Source organism: Hypoxylon trugodes (genome assembly GCF_022578975.1).
Source record: "Hypoxylon trugodes strain CBS 135444 unplaced genomic scaffold F4822scaffold_4, whole genome shotgun sequence".
Lineage (NCBI taxonomy): Eukaryota > Fungi > Ascomycota > Sordariomycetes > Xylariales > Hypoxylaceae > Hypoxylon > Hypoxylon trugodes.
In genome coordinates, this window is record NW_026250019.1 from 467,569 (window position 1) to 487,834 (window position 20,266).

Sequence of the window (20,266 nt, forward strand, 5' to 3'; positions counted from 1 at the left end):
AAATAAAGTGGTAGATGATTAATTTTGTCTTCTTCCCCTATTCGCAGTAGGGTTAGAATGTATGGAAGATGAATTGAAGAAGTTGAGCTTTACAGCCTCATCGGTCGATGCGCCGAAATACTTTAGTTTAGGTACTATTGTACTGTACTGTACTGTACTAGTATAGTGCCTTGCAATGGCTGTTTGTTCTTTCCGCCGTTTCTATTGGTCCGTCTCCATTTTTACTGTACTTTACGTAACCAAACATTCCAGATCTGACTAGGTAGCCACTGTGCGCCTCAACCTTACATCCCAGATTTTAAGGTTGAACGCTGAGTGGCTTCATCGGAGTTAAAAATTGGATGTTGCCGACTTGAGATAATAGCATTCGTTCGTCAATTGCAACATTGAAGCTTGTAATAATAAATCTTAATTCGATCTAAACTCTGCTTCACCTTTTCCCCTTCTTTCCTTACAACAAACACATTATTACTGTCAAACCATGTCCTTACCAAGGCTACAAACATGCGCAGTACGCCGAAATATACAATCATCCCTTCGTGATTTCATTACCTTGACTTCCTACCGACCAATCCGAAGACAATTCTTAAGCACAACTCGAAATAATAATGCAGCAGTCACTACCAACACATCCTCCCCGACCGATTCTTCGGCGCCTAAACCCAAACGCAAGCCCTTGACACAGGAACAACGCGATTTTCTCTCGTCAGCTGTAAGGCTATCCTTCATGAAGCGTTGTCCTTAATCACCGAGTTCTGTGACCTATGCTAAGACGTTGTTCCTTAAGCTCCGTGTCAATCAAGCAGGCGAATTAGCTGCCACATTAATTTACACGGCTCAGACCCCGCCTATTGTAAATGCGCACCCACACCTCCGACCCTTGATGGCCCATATGTATGCGCAGGAAGAAGGTCACTTTAATACATTCAACTCCCTCATCGCTAAACACCGCGTACGTCCGACCGCTCTATATCCGCTTTGGTCCGTCCTTGCAACTGGATTGGGTTGGTCAACAGCGGTTATGGGAAGGGAGGCCGCAATGGCTTGTACAGAAGCAGTTGAGACAGAAATAGGAGGCCATTACAACAATCAAATACGAACTCTGCTCGAAATGTTTGAACAATGGGAAGCGGATGGTTACGAAGTGGGTGAGGAGCTACAAGACCTCATACAGACATTGAGAAGAATACGAGATGAAGAATTGGAACACCTGGATCATGCTGTCGACAACGATGCGAAGAAGGCCGAACCGCATTGGTTATTAACAGGCGTCATACGTCTAGGATGCAGAGGAGCAATTTGGGTCAGCGAAAGGGTATAAACCTGCCCTCGAGAACCTATCTGTATACTGCTGATAGCTCCGATGCCACTTAATATCATGCTAGAAATAACGCAATCCCGATATCAGGTGAGTCGGCAGCAGTCCTGACAAGCGAATAGTATCTTATTGAGAGATCGTCGGTATACATTATCGTTCGTCCTGGTCGAGGCTAACGAGAGTCGTAATTACAAACGAACCCTTTATACCCTATCGGTTATACGATTAGCTCCTATAAAATATGCCAATTCTCTTGAGGGCAACCCTATACTTCTCGAGAAAGACTCGGTAGCAACAACTCAAATACCTCTATGTTGTACGAAAGTTGGCCGATTCAATTTATATATGTAGTTCAAAGAACAATAACTTTGTTGACATAAGACGAGATCTTAAAGAAAATGAAATCTAAGCACATGCAGGTACACGTTTATTCTTGACGTTTACACCTACAATTGCCGTTATCTCCTCAACTTTAAACTCACCAATAAGTATCAGTATTTAAATTCTCGGACTACTCTTACATCATCATATATATATAACTCCTGTGTATGAGATTACTATTTCTTCTACGGATTTATTTCCATTTTCTCGCCGGTAAGAGTCATCGGCGTGTCGAACCACAACCATGTAACTATTACATACCGCCTAACCAACCAGCGAGCTCTCAGAGTGGATCCGGGGAACTTCCTCTTTGAGATACGGTTTATACACTACTAGTCATGGATCCATGGTATAGTCTAGGCTATTTATTCCAAAGTCTCAGTTCTAGGCTTCAGTCGCAACCATTATAAAGACGAGGGTCAACTAACCCCTATTTCTTCCAAGTACTCAAGTACCTATCTACCAACAACAACCAGGGGAAACTAGAAAAAGAATATCAACAAGAAAAGGGGCAATAGAAGCAATGACGTTACCATTCGCAATCCCACCATCGCTCTCCCCATCCTTCACCATATCCCGCTGTACAGCAGCAGATGTAGACGAATTGGGCGAGATATACTACGACTCATTTAAAACGGACAAGCGTAACACATTCTGGTGGCCAGTCGAAAAGGAGCCAATGGTCGCATGGATGCACCGTCGTAACAGTCGCAAAATAGGCGACAGCAGCATGCGACACTTCAAAGTGACAGACGTGCAAAGCGGTGAAATAGCGGCTTTCGCTCGGTGGGACATTCCCGAAGGCTATGAGGCTGCGTTTGGGGAGTGGCCTGGGGAGAATGTATCTGCTGTGGATGTCTCGGTGCTTGTTCAGGCGGATGAGAGTGCGGGAGATGCGCAGCAGAAACCTGGAGAGGATGTCCCTGTGACTACTGCGCCGGTTGATACTATTACACCTCCGGCAGTAGCTGATTATCCAGAGGGCGCTGATCCGGAGCCGTGCAGGGTCTTCTTTGATGCATTGAAGAAAGTATCGGAGAAACATAACGCGGATGCGATGCTAGGTAAGCAACAGTGATGAAATTTAAGGATTTCATCTGGGAATGAAGCTTACACACATGTATAGGACTGTCGCTTCTGTGCACATCACCAAAATACCAAAAGAAAGGTGCTGCAAAGGCGTTGATGTTGCCTATGCTGGCTATTGCCGATGCTCATGGCCTCAAGACATATCTAGAGGCAACACCGAATGGCAAGCCGGTGTATGAGAGGATAGGGTTCCGAGAGGTGGATCAATTAACATTCGATATTGAGAAGTTGACGGGCAAGCCAGAGGGGATTTACTATCTCTCGATTATGGTACGAGAGCCGAAATCTCAATAATGCCTGTGCAGAGGCTAGGATTGAGGGACTTCGGGTTTGCATAGCGGTCGGTTTATAGCTGTTGAATTATTCAGTATAAACTCAAGGGTCACATTACTCATAGAATCAAATACTGTCTTTTGTTCTATCTCATTTTCGCTTTTATCTTGCGAGGTTAGGTATTGTCTACTAAATCTAGGAGAAACTTGTCTGGGGTCGTGACGTAATAAACTGTTGGTAGACACTGATGTGTATTCAGCCCTACATACATCCTATGACGACTGCGCGGGTAATGGATAAAACTCGATTGCTTTGATAACCTGGGAAAGTATACTACTACTTCTTGCGAACGAGCATCTTTGATTTTCTGAGAGATTTGGAGCGTATTCAAGAAAATCGGCATGTCTTCATCAGGATATACACCAGGGCAAACTGACAGCGACGAATCCGCTAAGGCAGTCGATCGAGGTGCAACATCCGCAATGCCCAATACCGAGTTAAGTAGCGGTATCTACGAGGCTGCGAACCAGAAGGTATGTGAGCATTCAAGTATACCAGCTCGCTAGCCCCCACCTGACCTTGGTTTCTAGGCTCCGGCAGGTGAAAAGACTACGGAAGCCGCATCTTCGTCTTTCGATTCTTCTGGGGCCATTGGCAAACAATTCACGGTGCGTAACGAAATAGTTCCCTCGCGGAGTTTACCACAAGTCTAGATTAAAGTCGCTAACTCGGTCATACTTCTAGACCGAAGGCGTCGTTGGTGGTACAGCTCAAAAAGTCGGCGGCCCCCTATCAAAAGACGGTGTAGTAGGAAAACAATTCACAGACACGGGATCAATTGGTGGAACGATCCAAAACAAGTTGGGGGACGAGAAGAAGAGCTAAGCTAAAGCGGATGTAGCCTTTCGCAATTCCTGTAATTATACGAGCGAATAGAAGTCTTCCAAGAGCGTAACCTTCTAACTGAACAAACTAAACACTATGCAGTTTCCCGTGAGAAATTTGCTCATTGAGACGCTATCCGTACTATGATCGCAAGTTAACGACACTTCCGGACAAATTTTCATACCGACGGCTCGTAAAAAAACTAAATGATGCCTCGTATCGAGGATACCGCATACTGCGGGCGCTAACCATACAATATCATTGGGTATCGGTTACCGTAACTGAAAATTTTGCTATCGTGGCTTGCGTAGGGGCGGAACCGGTGAAGTTGGCGAAGCCCCGAGCTATTAGAGCCATGTGAGATGTCGGCATTTGTAAACTTGGCAAGATGTGCCGTTTTGAAGGATTCCCGGATGGGTTCCTGAACTAGTATGTAGGGCGTCAGACTAATCGCGGTACGGCTTCAACACTAAGGATTAAGTCGTGTGATAGATGTCAACTACCTATTCGAGATGTTCATCCCCGCGAATGGGGGCTATGTGGAAAGCCATCACGCTCGCTAGTCAGGGGGTATGAGGGAAGCTGACATCAGAGCTGGCCTCATTGAATATTTACAGGTGAAGAACTTCGGGACGAATCATCTACGGTAGTATCCGAACTTCCCAGAACATTTCATAGGAGTGCGGATGAGTGCTGCAAGGAAAGCTACAAGGCTGACTATGAATAGAAAAGTTGATTGCTGAGAAACAAACAAATCTCGGGTTATAAACGTTCCATACCAATGCGAAATATCAAATTCAGCACCTACCCGTGTGTATGCCAGATACAGCCGTTGTCCTGTCGATCGCTATGACGTGACTTCAACATGGCTTGTAATTGTAGGATCCGATTGGTTAGATCGGCGCATTGTAAAAGATCCTCTGCATGAAGTACTAGATAACAGATAAATTCTTAGAACCTGTCGGCTGGGGATTAGGGCTAGGGTGAGACAATATGTTTTGCTGCGAACCTGTAATCTGGCATCCTCGTGAATACCCTACTGATGTTAGTTGGACATCCATCCTGGTCCTGAAGAACGAAGTTCGCCGCATCTTTCCAACGTGGGGGGGCAGGGATGTTGACCCAAAGGTGTAAATATCCCTGCTAGATTTGTTCATCCCGAAAGATTCGCCTTTATTAATAGAAGCAGAGTAGTAACACTTTGTAGATCTGATATGTGTCTACAACATTTCTACAGAACATCCAACATGGATTCAAAGGATCAAAAACCCAGCTCTCATCTGCTATTACGACATGGGGAAATGAAGTCCGATGTCTTCGGGTGGTCAATCTACCCGCGCCCTGGACGCAGGATCTTAACAAAAATCATATTATTAACGAAAGGGCATCTATAACAAGGGCTAGAAATAGAAATTAACACCGTATAAGGCTAATATGCGCAGATAGTCTCTTATCAAAATAATAGTGCCCGTTAAATCTAGATGAGCGCCAATGTATGGCTCGCCCTGGCATGGGATCTGCATTAAATAGAATGCCGTACCTGAGACAGCCAAATGAGCTTGGACACCTGAGTCTTCGTTAAGCTCAACTCTATTCATAAATTAGGATGGTCAACGGTCGACTTTGCCTCAGAACTTCCATATGGTTACTTCTCTCAGTAAGATCCAACCCTTGACAATTACTGAAATAAGGGATTGGTTGGTTCGGCTTTGTAAAGGAGGGGATCTAACATTGAAAATCATGATGGGTAGCTCCACTACTTCCTAGGGCGAGACATCGAATATAGTTGTCAAGACGTCAGATAGGAATGTATACTTTTGAGGAATGATAAATAACCTCGCGTGGTGCCAACTGGGGCCACGCGACTAGAAACTTTCTACGGTAGCACAGATAGGAAGCAGGCACGGGATTGTATTTAACCACAGTTGATAAAGGGATCCAAGGTACGAAAGTAATACCTCGAGCCATCACATCGAGTCAAGCCTACTGTCCCATTTCCATCTCACCCTGGATACATCATGTTGTCCACCAAGCATCTACTATGGTATGCCTTGGCATGTGTATCACAAATAACAAGTGGTAAGTCTTCTCAACTTATTATATCATGTCTACATCCTAACGAGGCATAGGTCTTGCCTATCCAAAGCCCGCCCTCCCTGCTAGCGGTGACCTCCTATCTGAGCTCACTGAGGGACTACAGGGATCAACAGAATTCCAGAAGTCAAAGGGCTTCTCAAATGGCGTACCCCTAAGAATAATGCCCTTAGGTGCATCTATTACCTTCGGTCATGGATCAAAGGACGGAAATGGGTACCGAAAAGACCTTCGCGACATGATAGTACAGAACGGGAACAAAGTCAACATGGTCGGGAACAACCCCAACGGAACTATGAAAGACAACGAAAGCGAGGGTTGGGATGGTTACAGAATCGAACAAGTCCACACCAAAGCAAAGGATTCCGTACCCAAATACAAGCCCAACCTGATCCTCATCAACGCGGGCACCAACGACTGCATACAAGACTACAAAATGTCAAGCGCGGGAAACAGGATGACGGACATGATCAACGACCTATTTGATGAATCACCCAAAGCGACCGTCATTCTATCGACCCTCATAGTGAACGCGCGCGAAGACATACCAGAGCGCATCGATGAATACAACGCCCAATTGAGGCAAGTCGCAAGCAATTTCCAAGAAGCCGGTAGATCTCTCGTCTTGGTCGACATGCAGGGCAAAAACGGCCCCACCCTGGACGACTTAATCTCCGATGGCATTCATCCGAATGACGAAGGGTATGAGAAAATGGCCCAAGTTTGGTTCAACGGCATCAAAGAAGCGGACACCATGGGATACCTGCAGCGAGCAGACGCAGTCAAAGGGCTTGGAGATGATGGCTTGACATCATCGGATCCCTATCTTCGTTAACTGAGGCTATTGTACAACGTGAGATTCTATAATATGCATATGGACGGCGCTTAGGTGTTTGGCACATAAGTTTTTCAGCATTGGATGGAACCAAGAGTTTAACATCGCACCCTTGGCGAGTATTACTTTCGTGTTCATTTTTATTGCCACATATCTGGTGAGAATATTTTAGCTTTAGGTATAAAAATAGCGAAGGATTTATTGGTAATCTTAATCAATAGGGGACGCCTGTCAATGGAAAGGATGCTGAAAATTTATATACTGATAGCCAGAGCGATGCTTTCATACTTGTCGTTAGAGCCGAGTCTCATTTGAATAATATTGTGTGTTGAGAAGTATTTGCTGCAAGTAACTTCGAAGCATAGATAACCTGCTAAATCTACCTCTCTGTTTAGGTTTACTTGAAATGTCACGATGGTTGATCTGTGCATGAATAAACAATGCCTCTAAGTAAATAAAGCCATGACGTGATGGGCCGTGCTAAATCGTGAACCACCGTGAGATCATCTGCAAGTAGTAAGTTTGGCTATTGGCTACCTGGATTCATTAGCGTCAACTCTGAATACCACTTAGTGCCAACGATGCAAAGACCCCTATTTGCGCAAGTCATGGCAATACTTAGCGGAAAGGGGTATATCTCCACCTCGCCACGGTTTATTTACTTCCAGGAACTAAGTGGGGATGTCAGATCAACTCTTTTAGAGATGGGTTATCCGCTTGTGGAACATCAGACTGGAAGATTCCTCGTAAATAACAAGATAAAAAATTATAATTATTATAACTTTCTATGGGCTGTTAGAATAATATGAATGATCCTAGGAAATCTGGACTTGTGCTGAAGGCCGTTCGTGTGCATCATCGCCCATGAACCCCTTTGGTTGTGTTTCCTTATCAGAAACGAGAGCAAACAATGACAACGATGCATCGGCGTAACCATCCAATCTTGGTGGTTGAACGAAGTTATAGACCTCTACTCCTGTTTTTCTTTCGGAATCGAAGACGATAGTGCCGTTTACTGCCGTAACATTCCTGAAGTATAGCTCGTTGAAATCATCTTCTAAATCGAGTGTAGCGCCCTTCCTAGAACCACCAAAGCTGAATATCTGGTTAGTGGTACCGTAGCCAGAACTATTCCTCCCATCTCCAGTCTGAAAGAAAAATGCGGTACCATCGCGATGCGTTTTTAATTGTGAAGCGATGTACGAATTCTTCGACGCCGCGATGCTTTCCTCAAATGCTTCGAGGCCTGTCGGGAAAATCGATTGCCCTTCAATTTGAAGTTCAAGCCCTTCTATCAGGTGCGCATTGATTGATATGTTGCCCTGTGCCGATCTTGAGTATGTTTGATTGCAATATAATGGGTAGGAATAAATCGTCTTGTATGAGGTGCCTGGGTTGGTGGCAAGATCCTCTCCGATAATGGTGAGATTGTTGATTTGACTGCTACCAAAATTTGATAGTAACGCGTGATTTGAATATGAGAGGTTCTGGGTCCATATACTTTCCCCGGTCTGACCTCCTGAGTTGATAGTTGATTTTATCGTCACAGTCCTCTCAATGATAGTGTCAAAGACCAGAGTTTCATTCGAGCCTGTTCCGTTCTGAGTAACTTGACGTGAGAGTGAAATAGTCGGCCCAACAATATTGACTTCTGGACCAGTGCCCGTAGTCACCAAATCTCCCTCGCCCAGCCATAAGAATATCTTGCCAGTGACGTACCAGCTATCGTTCACAGTCTCTGTTAATGTGACATTGGTATCTGCCCCCGAGTCATTCAACCCAGCGACCTTGATGGCAAATGTGTGTTCAGCACCATCGCACAACAAAGGTAACCACGGTGTAATATCAATCTGGTGCTCTCTCAAGTCGAAAGCCTGTAGGCCCACTATAGGTCGATGCAAGCTAGGTACCACTCCGCCGGTAAAAATTACTGGAAACGGCCACTGAACCCCGGCGAGCTTGCCATCAATTAACAATTGTACCTCCCGGAAGGGAGATAAGCCAAGCAATTGCCCAGCTGTCTTGTTAAATGTGAGAACGTCACTTTCTAGGACATTCCCCCACCAGAATTCCTCCGAGGCCTGTCCATTAGCAGATATGGAGAAAACGGCCCTATTCACATTTCGGGGAAAACCGATCGTGTTTGTTGCCATCTCTGCCGGTAGAGTGAATTGGCTTGCCCCATCTGTTGCCCCTTTTCTTGTAGATATGGGGATAATGATGTCCGCTGGAGGGGCCGCATCAGTCTCTACTTCTGCTACGAAGAAGGTAGCTGTTAGAGTAGCATTGAATGACCCGGTGTATTTATCGTCCATCAAGTTGCCTAAATCGAATATTAATTTCTGAGGCGATTTCCAAAAGTACATGTACTCCGTCATATCCTTCAAAAATGTCCAGCGAATCCCAGGGGGTTGTGTTGGCTCCGCAGTTGACGTTCGCCACACTTCAGTATCACCAAAGTACATCAATGCTAGCCGATCAAATTGGCGGCCCTCCGACACGACAGTAAAGTTCATGACAACTCGATTGAATTGGCAACTTGGCGGGGTATAATTTCCTATGTGTACATACGTATTTAGCTATGATCCAAAGAATACATAGTGCGGATTTATGACCTACCAACGAAAGGCATGCCGTAGCTAAATGCGAAAACATGTTCCATCAATATAACTGAGCAAGGCTCATCGGCAGCACGATTGTTGGTGGTGTCGTACCCGCCGCCAGTTGCTGGAGGGGGAAATGGCCCGTCAGGACCCAGCACGGGTGACGCAACCTGAAAACATTCTAGGACGGGTCGAGTTTGCAGTGGAGCGAAAATTGTAGCAGAAGTTGTAGTAGAGGAGCTTTGGGGCTGTTCAAGATCTGATCGAATAATTTGCCTCAAGCTCGGAGCCGCCACGAGCCATTGCCCAAAGTCCAACCTTGTAAACCAAGTGAATGAAATTAAGCCAAGTAGAGTCAATATCAGTTTGAATTTCATTCGGCTTTCATTGGTGATGGGTGGTAGTTCCTCGCGCCAACTTAACCCATTATGATCATAATTATGATGACGGACAGCGGTGTTAGATACCCCTTTCTCTAAGTATCGAGAAGCCATCTTGAGCCGTATAGATATTTCATATACACCAATATAAATGCGTGAAGCGAGTGATGGAATTCTTTACTGCAATGTCAAAGCGGGTTGACTCAATCCAAGAAATGATACGTAATCCCACCAGCATCAGCCCAAGGTCGATGGTTAGGCACTGGTGCCCACCTACATAAGTAGGCGCTCAATCGGATTGCATATCCCTTGATGAAGGGGGAGAGTGAGTTGTCTAAAACATCGATGAAAGCGAATAATGAAGGTTGAGATGATTGTCGAGTAAGTAGATCGGAAACTTAGATTGGGAGACCGATGTAGAGGGGTAGTATGTGGCTGTCTGCTTACATAAGCAAAGCAGGTAACTTTCCCTTCCCAAGTTTCTTTCCTTTTAACTTTCTTATGATTACTATAAACTTTCCCTTTTCCCTTTTCTCATTGCATGTGCTCCGAGATCAAGGCACTCTCCTATTACTCATTCGTTGGCTGGGATTGCGACGGTATCCTTGAGACTCCGACACAACAACTAATGTAGAAGATCAAGGTATTCACTCCAAATCAAATTCACAACACTGAAGATATTTATTCACGTAATTATTTACGCGCTTCGTCGCATTCTTAGGTATGCATTAAATTGTCGTCGTTTTATCCTTCTACGTACGAACAATCGATGTCGCGAGCTATTCTTTCTCACCAAAGAATGCTCTAGGCCTCATCGACTAGAATCGTTGACCAAAGGTCCCTTCACGTTAGACCAATATCTCGCCCGAGCCTTTCTAGCTATCCTAGCATCTTCGCCGACCATGCGTCTTTCTCGATTCTGAAAATAATTGAAGATTGCAAACTCTTCCCTCGTCATGACGTACTCGCCCTTATGATCGGAGACCAATTTCTTCCATATTCCATCCACTGCGCTCTGTAATAGCGCTTGGTTATTATCTTGCTCAGTGTCTTCGGGGCTTTCCCTTGCTATCTCCAACGCCTGTAGGACATCATCCAGGTCTCCCCCTTTCTGGCTCGCGACAGACATTTGGTAAATACAGTCGTCAGGCGAGCGCACGTAATTCGACCGAGACGTATTTGTGCTAGAGATACCGGGTTTAAATAGTATCCGGTCCTCGTCGTAGGTATTTCTGTATCTTATCGGGCTGGGAGGATAGGTGGATATAAGATCGAATAAGAGACGGGGGTCCATTGGATGTCTGGACGGCCACCAATGGCCAAGGAAGAGGGAAGATGACAACAGATGAGACGTAGTTGTCTTGCTGTGTATATACAGCAACAATAGGCACCTAATTCAATAAAGATATTTAAATCCTGGCCGGTGAACAGTATAGGATTTATTTGAAGTGATATTTTTTGAGACGTATATACATATAAGAGTACTTTTGATCAAGGGGCCCTCGTGGAGTCTATATACCTCAGGCACGTTAGACGGATTAGATGGGCCACGGCTAGCAAGCGGAGAACCTATGTAACCGGAAGTATGAAAGCTCAGGTGATGACATATTTAGTGTGCAGCTAATACGAGTCGCTTCTATTCAGGTACGGGTCTTCTAAGTGTTAATTTAATTTGTGCAATACGCCAATTCTAAGGTAGATAGTAGTAGAGCTGAATGCTGCTTACCACTTGGAAGAGCTTAATCCTATAATGTAATTTTATCTGCACTTTGAAATGAATCAATGCGAGGCCACATTCGAGATCGATCATACTGTATACCTAAAGACAGGCCGCAACAAAATTGCCCTTTAGTAAAGGAATAGGGGAATTGTGTATTATGCCAAATAATCTTAAACTAGACTTTCAAAAGGACTGCTTCCCGAGTCCTTACCCGTCCAGGGCTGAGTTTTTACTTGTCGTAACCTGTTCCATTTCCTTGGGATCTAGTTAAGACCCTGACCCTCGTCAGTATCGTCCATCCCGTCGGCATAATCCCTTCCAGAACGTGTCAGTTCTAGACACCATCGCTGTACCCTGACTCGTGATATTGCATGCTCTGGGATAAGCGACTCGGCTCTTGTGGTTTTGTAAGGATGTTAGGAGTAATGAAAGGGTCTTTTGGTTAGCTGAAGAACTAGGGTCCCATAGTCCAGGAGACCTGAGCCTATTATATGTCCACCCAGCCAAGTCTTGATTCGTTCTAGACCTAACTCGGATACGTAACTGGCTGGCTTGTAATGGCCTCAAGAGCCTCATTTATGTCTCCGGAGGTTATGACTAAATTGCCTGTTAGGCGTGTTTGTCTGTAGTCAGTTTCAGTTACTATAACTCATGTATAACCCCGTAGGTAATATGTGACTCGGGAAAATATAACGTATCTTTACAGACTTAGTCATGCCTTCTAAGTATATGGGTACTCGTATGGAAGGGGGACGGAGAACTCTCGGATTGCGATGAATGTAAATGCCCTGATTTCGTTCCTGCCGCCTGGATCAGACGATCTCGATGGATGATCGGTGTGGAATATTGCGAGACTCGTACCACCTCGGCGGAGTCCCGGAGAATATCGCGGAGAAGAGATGCAAAAATGAGCGAAAGGGAGACGATCAGTATGAATTCGTCCAGTGCCAAGCGAAGCCCGTTTAAACTCTATTTTGAACCTTAGGGGGTACTTACGCACGCGTACATTACAATCAATGCGCCAGTGGTCTTTTTTTAGAAGGTACGTACATATGTATCTAGGATATTGATAAAGTTTCCGCCGTTTGTATCGGCTGTGTGGTGTAATATTTGGGGGTTCCACCAACTTACCTAGGTACGTATTTGCATTCCTCGAATGGACCACCACGAAATAAGTCAAAACTTTAATCAATATGTTTGACAAAGTCCCTCTCACTCATTACATACCGCCGTCCCCTAAGGAATACCAGCTGATCAGAGCTCGAATCGTAGTAGTCGTCAGCTTCCCCGTAAATTGAAACAAGTAGCCATCGCGAGTTGTGATCGTCACTGTCGCCCATTGCGTATCTTGAGTAATAGTAATCTAGCGTATCGGTAAAGTTGAGATCCGACGACGATATTCGCCACAACATCTCATTACCCCTCCCCGTTCGTGAAAAATGGGATGAAGTACATCCTTAACCTAATTTGGTCGTTGGGAATTATATTCTATGTGGAGTGCGTCTAATTTTGTCTTTCCCCTCTTCCCCCCCATTGAAGATCGTACATCCTCTTACACTAATTGTACAAGCCCCTCCATCTAGGCGCCAACGTGTGTGAGGACGCTTTCGCAGACTAAAGATATCAATTATAATTTGGAGCACTGCCGCCGATTTCGCGTCTGATGTCTCGTTTTTCTTACCGCTTACTCTGTCTCTTCCCAATTTTCCAGCCCCACGATCTGAGGACTTTGACCACTTTGGGCGTTATCGCGGCAGTCAGTGGAACACGGATAAAGATAAAACTTTTATGAATAGCATAAGCGAGTGCCAACTGAGTCCCAAGACCTAAGTCTTGTATTAGTATCATTTCGGACCTAGCATTCTGTGAGAACTTACTGGCTTCAGCCTTATGTCTTTTATCAGCCTCTTCCACGCCCCAGCCGGCCATCTCTACATGTTCGCTAATCTCCTCGTTGCCGATATTTTCTTTCTCTGCATCTTTTAGAGCTTGGCGATATTCGTGCCACCAACTCCGGACGGATTGTGGTATGGCTTTCGAGACATTTGAAACCACGAAATGTTCGATTTCACCTGGAACCTGTCAATGACTTCGCTTCATCTAATGTTTCCATCTTGTTCAAACTGACCTATCCTTTCCGTCCCTACCGACCTGACCAGTAGGAAACAAAATGGGAAGTCCAGGACCGTTAACCCTAGATATACACCCAAGGCTGCCCAACCATATTCTCTAGATAACTTCTTCAATCTTGCTGTTAACCCTTGCGGTTCTTGAGCCGGGGCATCTTTTGGAGGGGTCTTCGTGTCTCGTAATCGGGAAGTTTTGTGAAAAGGTCGATGAGTCGAACGTAAAGGTAGATTATAGGATTTAGAGAAATTTCCAGTCGTCCTCGGTCGCGATATCGTACGTGAAATGTTTTTCCAAGCTCGCAATAACCCAGATTGTTGTGATCTCGAAATAAATGTCCGCCTCCATGCTACTCCCCCCACGTTCGGCGCTACTTGACGTAGCATCTGCGCCCTTGTTAAGCCACTGAAGGGATAGAATATGCGCGAGTAAATTTGAGACATATTATGTATTCTTCGAAATATATGATGTCAAGTTCGAGTTAATTGAACGTGGTGGGCGATTTCGAAGCTATTAAAAGATCTGCTGACAGCGCAGGAGGATTTCGGTCGAGAAGCTTCGGAGCGTCAGGAAGACTTATGTCCGGTCGTGCCGTTAGGGATCCGTACTGCAGCGCGTTGGTAATAAACCCCGATTAGGCTTCAGAAAAGAAGCGGTCTTTTACTTCAGCAGGTACCAATCCCCAATTGTGGACAGAATATCAGTAGCGAGGTTATGCTGACGTCCTGAAGAAACTGGTGGTGATGGCACGACGGTGAGCGCAAAGATTAAAAAAAAATTCGGAGCTTGTGTACAAAAGTACATGGATGCAAGATGCACAGTGATGCAACGGTCTAGGGTAGGTACGTATTTAGGTTTGTCGCGGGTCCGGGATTGTTCGTCAACCAATGATTGAGCCTGATTCTCTTCCGATTCGGACTGTCAATTGTCTCGGTAAACCCGTCACATTTTCCATTCCTTAATATTGGCCGAGGTGAAGTAAAGAAATAGGAATTACTACGAACTTTACTTCTATGTATATTTCTATGTATGATTCATTAAATTAACCACACATGCCTGTCTACGTTTCGTTTAAATTTACTTATAATTCTTTAAGCTCCATTAATATTAATTTTATAAGATTTTATGTTGTGTTTTTCGCGTTTGGGCGACGAGCTACCGCTTCATAATGTTAGACGTTGGCATAAAAGTGTTGAGGAGACATGTCATGCTCAGGATTGATAATATATTAATATCTTAGATCTTAGGGTACAGGCAGCCGCAATCATCCATTTTAAATTGCTTTGCGAGCGGCCAAAAGATAAAAGCTACCTATTACTACCTGTCTAAAACTCAATAGGTCATAGTATAAATAAGAATTCAGTCAGTAAACTAAACGTCGTGCGGTGTGTCACAGCTTAAACTACTTGTCATTGTTATTACTGCCTAGGTACTTTATTCTCTGTAAAAAAGGTTAAGGTACATATGTATTTGATATGACAAAAGTCTATTATACCTAGATAGTCTCTTTCCATATCTGCCTATACTCATAGTCACAATGGTTATAATAGATGGCATTGCTGAAGACATAAGATACCTATGTAGGTAATTAAGTGATTAAGCTTTCTTTCGCAAAGATTGTCTATAAGCTTAAATGATGTATCGAGACCTCAGTGCTTAAGAGAGTAATGCTGCGCCTTATAAGAATGTAATCCTGTCCGGTGATTTAATTTTGTTGGAGTCAAATTCACCAAAAAGGGGACCAGTCAACTTGACTGGTAATTATATGTTCGGGATGAAAAAGATGCAGGGTCTTCGGGCGGCTCGCGGTTGCTGGGTCAATGCGATACCATGTAAAACATTGCGCAAATCATACGAACCAATCGTTATAATCCCCCAGATCTTATCGCTGACGAAATTATTAGGGCGCAGGGTGGTGCGGACATTTGCGTTGCGTGATTGGTCAAGGTAGGACTGCCTGGCCAACCACGACGATTGAATATGCGACGATTGCCGAGGCCTGCGAGGGTTAGAAGGTACGTAGCATTAATTCCTGTATGCAGGTGTAAGAGGTAGCCTAGGTACCTAGATTCGGAATTCAAAGGATGACATGAGGATGCCGCATTCGAAAGATTAGAAAAGATGAGAATAAGTTGAGGTCATTCCCGATGATCACAGGTTTACTTTTAAACTTTGTACTATCCTTTTAGAAGAGAAAAAGAGACCAAGAACTTACGCCGGCGCTGTTATGTACGTCATTACTTCTAGAACACTAAGGAAGATCCAATGAGGTCATAGTCATATTTTGCGAATACAACTCCGTGGGAAGGTACTCTCCTGTTCCGCAACTGCCGATCACCAGGCCATCGACTATTGCTTTATTCAAGAAGTACATACACAATACATCAATGCTACACTACTGCTAGTGCATACATCTATACTTGCTAAAATATATCCACAAACTTACAGACTCACCATCTACAATCCTCACTTATTATACCCACCCTCAACACTAGGATCTTTGGTTAAAACGAAACAACATCGATGCACATCATTTGATCGCCATTGATACCCCATACAACTAGCTCGATTAAAATCTCTGAACCAATTATACACCCTCGACAATAGATTAAAGTACGACTTTTTTCTCTCAAGCTGCACCATTCTTCTCTCGAGTCCAATCCCATTGTCTACCATTCGCAGGATTGCTCGAGGGCAACAAAAGCCCAACCTAACCCAGTCCATACTATATTCCAATCCAAGATCTTCGTCGCTTACTCTCCACAAGCAATCCGAATAACTACATACGATAAAAGAAGCTAGCTATTTCCAGACTCACCATATCGTCACATACCCGTCGAACTCGATCCTTGTGAACCTACTCTGCTGTCGATCCGACCCCTCGTCGTTCAACATATCAAAGAGCCCATCCGCGATTCTACTTACGATTACACTTAATCAAACACCGTCAACATGGAGACTATGATCAAGTCAATTCTGCGCATACTGCAGTTCCTTCTTGTCTTGCTTACTACGGCGCTCATCGGAAATGTCATCGCAAGTAACATCAGCGGCGCCGAGTCCGCCGTCAACTTCATCATGTTCGTATGCGCTTTGTCATGGCTCGCCGTCATCTACGGAGTAGTTTCGCACTTTGTCGCCGCGGCCGCAATTCCCGTTGTCGCACTCGCCCTCGATAGCGCTGCTACTTTGTTTACATTCATCGGCGCCGTTGTTCTCGCTGCAAAATTGCAGGCTGTAAACTGCAGTAACTTTGTATGTGTTTATTCCCCAAACCCGGCTTTCTATAATTCAGAAAAATCTTTATTAACTTGTAAATTTAAATAGGGACGTAAAACTAGCGATTATATCGCGTTCGGCTCCAACGACGACGAGAAGCGATGCCGCGAGATCCAAGCTAGTACCGTGTTCCTGTGGTTCCTATTCGCATCATTCGCCGCAAGCCTCTTCTTTGTTCTCAAGGAGTTCCGACGCAGCGGTGGTTCCGTTCGCGGTCCTAACATGTCCCAGATCGGCGTTTAGGCCGCTGATCGGATCTATGACGACCATGATTTCCATTTTTTTCCCTCGGTACGACACGAAGATGTCCTACGACCTTACGAAACAAAGTAATGTGTGCTGCATTTTAGGGGCTACTGGTTACCGAATGTATGATCACGGGTGTTGAGGGGGATGCGCTTCGATAAATCGGGGAAGTGGGTTTGGCGTTGAGGTTGGGTACTATCCCGATGGACGAATCTTCTTGGACTACAGCAATAACCGTCCTTGCGCCGGCGCCGGAGAGCTCTCTTCCTGGATGGAGTTAGAAGAAGCTACTAAGATGAATTGTTATGGTTTGCAGTTTTTTGCTTGGAACATGATACTGTAGTACTGTATAGGGGTTTGGTTATGAGTGGAAAATCCACCTTATTTTCTGTCTGGAGTAATCAAGTATTTAGATAATTGAGATACCATTAGGGTATCGGTAATTTAAACCTTTTGAAATTATAAATCAACAATTGATATATTAAATGATTCATGGTATGAACGACTGATCAGTTGTCTTGAAGTTAACCCCTATTGGGTCCAACTTATACCTCACTCCGAGCACTTATTTCCCCCGTACCTGGCGCATCATCATCAATATCACCAGTATCTAGTCTTTCCAGCGCTTTATGAACCTCATTATCCCAGTTACTCAACCCTACAATAACCCATTCGAGGATCCCTACTAGATATAAAGCAACGCATTGCCCAATCCACAAGCCCTGCAAACCCCATCCATGAAAAGCGAGATAAATCCCCGCTGGCAGTGCTCCTCCATAGTAACTAACCAAATTGACAAGCGCGCCAACCCACTGCCGTCCCATCCCCCTTAACACACCACCACAACTCCCATTCAACCCATCCGCGATTTGAAACAGCGCGACAAAGGGCATAACCTCGGCCACCAAGCTAACAACACGATCATCATCATTAAAGATCCTCCCAAAGACATTCTTAGTACTCATCAAAATAGTAAGTATAACAGCCCCAAGAATCGTCGATAAAATGGCAGCGCAATGCGCAGCACGCTCTGCTTCACGTGGCTTCTGCGCGCCGAGAAGATTACCCAGTCGGGCCGAGGCAGCAACACCTAGGCCGAAGGGAATCGTGTTTATGATTTGGTCGGCTGTCATGATGACGGACTGTGCTGCAAGGGTTATTGTGCCTAGTCTTCCGGCGGCTAAGGCGACGATTTCGAAGGCCCACCATTCTGTTCCTACGTGTATTACTCCGAGGAGGGCTAGGCGTGCGAATGGCCAGAGATTTGATAATGCGCGCCGAGGGGCGATACCGCCCCAGCACTCGTAACCGCGTATGAAGGTTGTGTATGCGACTAGGAGGAGGAAGGAAATCCAATATGATATTCCCGTCGCAAAAGGGGCGCCGTAAAGGCCAAGGTCAAATTGGTAGGTGAAAAGGTAGTTGAGAAGGGCATTAAGGGGCGATGTGATGAGGAGGACGTAAGTACCCGGTCGATAAATCTCTTGCGCTTGTAGGTATTTCTTCATCGATTCGAACCACACATATCCCAATCCACCCGGGATTAAGGTTTGAAGGAATCTGCTACCTTCCACACAGATGAATTCTTCCTGTCCGAGCGCGCGGAATAGGGGCTCTGAGAACCCCCATATCACAGCTACAACGGCATAAAAGGTGGATAATACTATAATTCCTCGTTGAAGTAGTATTCCCAGGTCGTGTTTATCTTGTGAGCCAGTGAAGCTGGTAGATGCGAGTGTATCGAGTGCAGTTGTACCGCCCATCGCGATTAACCAACCTGTAGACATCGCGAACACTTCAAAAGCAACGTTTGTCAGTCATCGGCACTTAACAGCTGTTTATACTTCATTATAATGAATACTATCTCAAAATCCATAGTTACCTCATCAATTCCGAAACCTTCTATGTACTACTAAGAGAGCGAGAAATAGCAATATGATCTACTCACTATAGCTAAATGCGGCGGTAGCTAATGCTTCTGGTGAAAGGCGGCCCACGATCAAGACCGAAACAGTCTGGAGGCTGTTCTGGAGGGTATAAGCAAGTATCACAGGGATGGAAGCCTTGGTCAAGAGCCATATTTCGGATAACCATTCTCGATAATGTAGTGGCTGACTTCGTACGCCATTAGGGGCTAACTTTGGCAGAAGCGCAGTCGATTCATCATTCATTGGAGTGGAGGACACCGGAGTTAAATCCGTTGGCGAATATTCCTCCACCATTATTCGACCACTTTCAAGTTATAATTATAAAGTGATTCAAGATGCGACGGGTGAATTGGACTCGAAAAACAGAATGGGGAGAAAGCAACAACATATTCCCAAGCAGCAAGCCAGTCCCAAGAAATGTCTCGTTTTTTCTTTTTTCTAGATAAGTCCTATTCTACAAATACCAATTAGAACTTCGGATCGTTCATTGGGGGTTTAGTCTGCAATATCATGTTAGGTGCCCTGATATATGCGCCCCACGGTTACCTATCCGCTAAGTTAATTACCAACGATATGTATTACGCTTATCTCTGTCTCCATTATAGTATAGGAGTATTTCTGCTCTGCAACTCATCATGTAAGTCAGATTTGCTGCTAGATGCAGCCAGCGACGGACCGCAACCCTGCCGCGGGGGAGAACCGGCGGCAACGCGATGAAGCCTCTCAATTTGCCAATCTGGTCCGCCAAGGAGTGATGAAGACTAACGTTTCCCTTGCGTAGACATGAGTTGATGCAGAGTTCCGTCGATGGCGTTTTATTATAGGTGGCTTAGAAGTGGGCATTATCTGAAGCCAATTACTATCGAGTAATGAGTTGGCATTGCATTTGGTATACGGAGTCGTTATTACAGCATTCAATTGCTAATGCGAATGATAAAAGGTCCAATAAATTTAGCTTGTAACGAGGAAGATGAAGAAGTTAAAGAGGTGGTTGCTGTCGACTTTTCCACGGAAGGCGGAAGTATTAATTGTTAAACAGTGACGTCACTCGATACTTAATCTCCCGTAGTGTATCTCCGGATAAGCTTTGTAAGCGGTTGAGGTAGCA

At 44.9% G+C, this 20,266-nt stretch overlaps 9 protein-coding genes across 9 annotated transcripts; 5 read left to right on the forward strand and 4 right to left on the reverse strand.

Moving 5' to 3' along the window:
• The first annotated feature begins 290 nt into the window (after nt 1–290).
• On the forward strand, nt 291–1,970 carry F4822DRAFT_398115 (COQ7-domain-containing protein). Its single transcript, XM_051457666.1, has 2 exons — nt 291–712; nt 788–1,970. Exons 1-2 carry the CDS (start codon nt 482–484, stop codon nt 1,319–1,321), a joined length of 765 nt encoding a protein of 254 aa, XP_051315153.1. The 5' UTR covers nt 291–481; the 3' UTR covers nt 1,322–1,970.
• On the forward strand, nt 1,861–3,187 carry F4822DRAFT_198755 (acyl-CoA N-acyltransferase). The gene is made up of 2 exons (XM_051453686.1): nt 1,861–2,763; nt 2,826–3,187. The coding sequence occupies exons 1-2, from the start codon at nt 2,223–2,225 to the stop codon at nt 3,080–3,082; spliced, it is 798 nt and encodes a 265-aa protein (XP_051315154.1). The 5' UTR covers nt 1,861–2,222; the 3' UTR covers nt 3,083–3,187.
• Nucleotide 3,188: 1 nt separating this feature from the next.
• Nucleotides 3,189–4,009, forward strand: F4822DRAFT_198756 (uncharacterized protein). The gene is made up of 3 exons (XM_051453687.1): nt 3,189–3,594; nt 3,652–3,729; nt 3,806–4,009. Exons 1-3 carry the CDS (start codon nt 3,463–3,465, stop codon nt 3,944–3,946), a joined length of 351 nt encoding a protein of 116 aa, XP_051315155.1. The 5' UTR covers nt 3,189–3,462; the 3' UTR covers nt 3,947–4,009.
• A 1,908-nt stretch (nt 4,010–5,917) lies between these two features.
• Nucleotides 5,918–7,498, forward strand: F4822DRAFT_442730 (carbohydrate esterase family 3 protein). The gene is made up of 2 exons (XM_051463022.1): nt 5,918–6,025; nt 6,076–7,498. Exons 1-2 carry the CDS (start codon nt 5,965–5,967, stop codon nt 6,873–6,875), a joined length of 861 nt encoding a protein of 286 aa, XP_051315156.1. The 5' UTR covers nt 5,918–5,964; the 3' UTR covers nt 6,876–7,498.
• F4822DRAFT_198789 (peptide-N4-(N-acetyl-beta-glucosaminyl)asparagine amidase A) lies at nt 7,499–10,249 on the reverse strand. Its single transcript, XM_051453688.1, has 2 exons — nt 9,495–10,249; nt 7,499–9,432 (listed from the first exon to the last, which is right to left on the reverse strand). The coding sequence occupies exons 1-2, from the start codon at nt 9,970–9,972 to the stop codon at nt 7,691–7,693; spliced, it is 2,220 nt and encodes a 739-aa protein (XP_051315157.1). The 5' UTR covers nt 9,973–10,249; the 3' UTR covers nt 7,499–7,690.
• An 86-nt stretch (nt 10,250–10,335) lies between these two features.
• Nucleotides 10,336–11,559, reverse strand: F4822DRAFT_398124 (uncharacterized protein). Its single transcript, XM_051457667.1, has 2 exons — nt 10,580–11,559; nt 10,336–10,501 (listed from the first exon to the last, which is right to left on the reverse strand). Exon 1 carries the CDS (start codon nt 11,150–11,152, stop codon nt 10,670–10,672), a length of 483 nt encoding a protein of 160 aa, XP_051315158.1. The 5' UTR covers nt 11,153–11,559; the 3' UTR covers nt 10,336–10,501; nt 10,580–10,669.
• Nucleotides 11,560–13,122: 1,563 nt separating this feature from the next.
• On the reverse strand, nt 13,123–14,256 carry F4822DRAFT_198810 (uncharacterized protein). The gene is made up of 3 exons (XM_051453689.1): nt 13,707–14,256; nt 13,456–13,650; nt 13,123–13,404 (listed from the first exon to the last, which is right to left on the reverse strand). The coding sequence occupies exons 1-3, from the start codon at nt 14,146–14,148 to the stop codon at nt 13,256–13,258; spliced, it is 786 nt and encodes a 261-aa protein (XP_051315159.1). The 5' UTR covers nt 14,149–14,256; the 3' UTR covers nt 13,123–13,255.
• A 2,287-nt stretch (nt 14,257–16,543) lies between these two features.
• On the forward strand, nt 16,544–17,501 carry F4822DRAFT_198884 (marvel domain-containing protein). Its single transcript, XM_051453690.1, has 2 exons — nt 16,544–16,960; nt 17,033–17,501. Exons 1-2 carry the CDS (start codon nt 16,658–16,660, stop codon nt 17,225–17,227), a joined length of 498 nt encoding a protein of 165 aa, XP_051315160.1. The 5' UTR covers nt 16,544–16,657; the 3' UTR covers nt 17,228–17,501.
• A 208-nt stretch (nt 17,502–17,709) lies between these two features.
• On the reverse strand, nt 17,710–20,163 carry F4822DRAFT_398131 (MATE efflux family protein). Its single transcript, XM_051457668.1, has 2 exons — nt 19,179–20,163; nt 17,710–19,025 (listed from the first exon to the last, which is right to left on the reverse strand). The coding sequence occupies exons 1-2, from the start codon at nt 19,450–19,452 to the stop codon at nt 17,776–17,778; spliced, it is 1,524 nt and encodes a 507-aa protein (XP_051315161.1). The 5' UTR covers nt 19,453–20,163; the 3' UTR covers nt 17,710–17,775.
• Nucleotides 20,164–20,266: the final 103 nt, after the last annotated feature.

What these genes read in the sequence shown, in the direction of transcription:
- F4822DRAFT_398131 (XM_051457668.1), bottom strand. Translation starts at nt 19,452, where the DNA reads ATGGTGGAGGAATATTCGCCAACGGATTTAACTCCGGTGTCCTCCACT. An exon ending in TACCGCCGCATTTAGCTATA is followed by an intron (nt 19,026 to 19,178) that starts GTGAGTAGATCA and finishes TTGCTTTTGAAG; the next exon opens with TGTTCGCGATGTCTACAGGT.
- F4822DRAFT_198884 (XM_051453690.1), top strand. Translation starts at nt 16,658, where the DNA reads ATGGAGACTATGATCAAGTCAATTCTGCGCATACTGCAGTTCCTTCTT. An exon ending in CTGTAAACTGCAGTAACTTT is followed by an intron (nt 16,961 to 17,032) that starts GTATGTGTTTAT and finishes AAATTTAAATAG; the next exon opens with GGACGTAAAACTAGCGATTA.
- F4822DRAFT_442730 (XM_051463022.1), top strand. Translation starts at nt 5,965, where the DNA reads ATGTTGTCCACCAAGCATCTACTATGGTATGCCTTGGCATGTGTATCA. An exon ending in TGTATCACAAATAACAAGTG is followed by an intron (nt 6,026 to 6,075) that starts GTAAGTCTTCTC and finishes AACGAGGCATAG; the next exon opens with GTCTTGCCTATCCAAAGCCC.
- F4822DRAFT_398124 (XM_051457667.1), bottom strand. Translation starts at nt 11,152, where the DNA reads ATGGACCCCCGTCTCTTATTCGATCTTATATCCACCTATCCTCCCAGC.
- F4822DRAFT_198756 (XM_051453687.1), top strand. Translation starts at nt 3,463, where the DNA reads ATGTCTTCATCAGGATATACACCAGGGCAAACTGACAGCGACGAATCC. An exon ending in ACGAGGCTGCGAACCAGAAG is followed by an intron (nt 3,595 to 3,651) that starts GTATGTGAGCAT and finishes CTTGGTTTCTAG; the next exon opens with GCTCCGGCAGGTGAAAAGAC. An exon ending in CCATTGGCAAACAATTCACG is followed by an intron (nt 3,730 to 3,805) that starts GTGCGTAACGAA and finishes TCATACTTCTAG; the next exon opens with ACCGAAGGCGTCGTTGGTGG.
- F4822DRAFT_198789 (XM_051453688.1), bottom strand. Translation starts at nt 9,972, where the DNA reads ATGGCTTCTCGATACTTAGAGAAAGGGGTATCTAACACCGCTGTCCGT. An exon ending in CTACGGCATGCCTTTCGTTG is followed by an intron (nt 9,433 to 9,494) that starts GTAGGTCATAAA and finishes ATGTACACATAG; the next exon opens with GAAATTATACCCCGCCAAGT.
- F4822DRAFT_398115 (XM_051457666.1), top strand. Translation starts at nt 482, where the DNA reads ATGTCCTTACCAAGGCTACAAACATGCGCAGTACGCCGAAATATACAA. An exon ending in GCGATTTTCTCTCGTCAGCT is followed by an intron (nt 713 to 787) that starts GTAAGGCTATCC and finishes TTGTTCCTTAAG; the next exon opens with CTCCGTGTCAATCAAGCAGG.
- F4822DRAFT_198755 (XM_051453686.1), top strand. Translation starts at nt 2,223, where the DNA reads ATGACGTTACCATTCGCAATCCCACCATCGCTCTCCCCATCCTTCACC. An exon ending in TAACGCGGATGCGATGCTAG is followed by an intron (nt 2,764 to 2,825) that starts GTAAGCAACAGT and finishes ACACATGTATAG; the next exon opens with GACTGTCGCTTCTGTGCACA.
- F4822DRAFT_198810 (XM_051453689.1), bottom strand. Translation starts at nt 14,148, where the DNA reads ATGTCTCAAATTTACTCGCGCATATTCTATCCCTTCAGTGGCTTAACA. An exon ending in GGTAGGGACGGAAAGGATAG is followed by an intron (nt 13,651 to 13,706) that starts GTCAGTTTGAAC and finishes GACAGGTTCCAG; the next exon opens with GTGAAATCGAACATTTCGTG. An exon ending in AAGACATAAGGCTGAAGCCA is followed by an intron (nt 13,405 to 13,455) that starts GTAAGTTCTCAC and finishes TACAAGACTTAG; the next exon opens with GTCTTGGGACTCAGTTGGCA.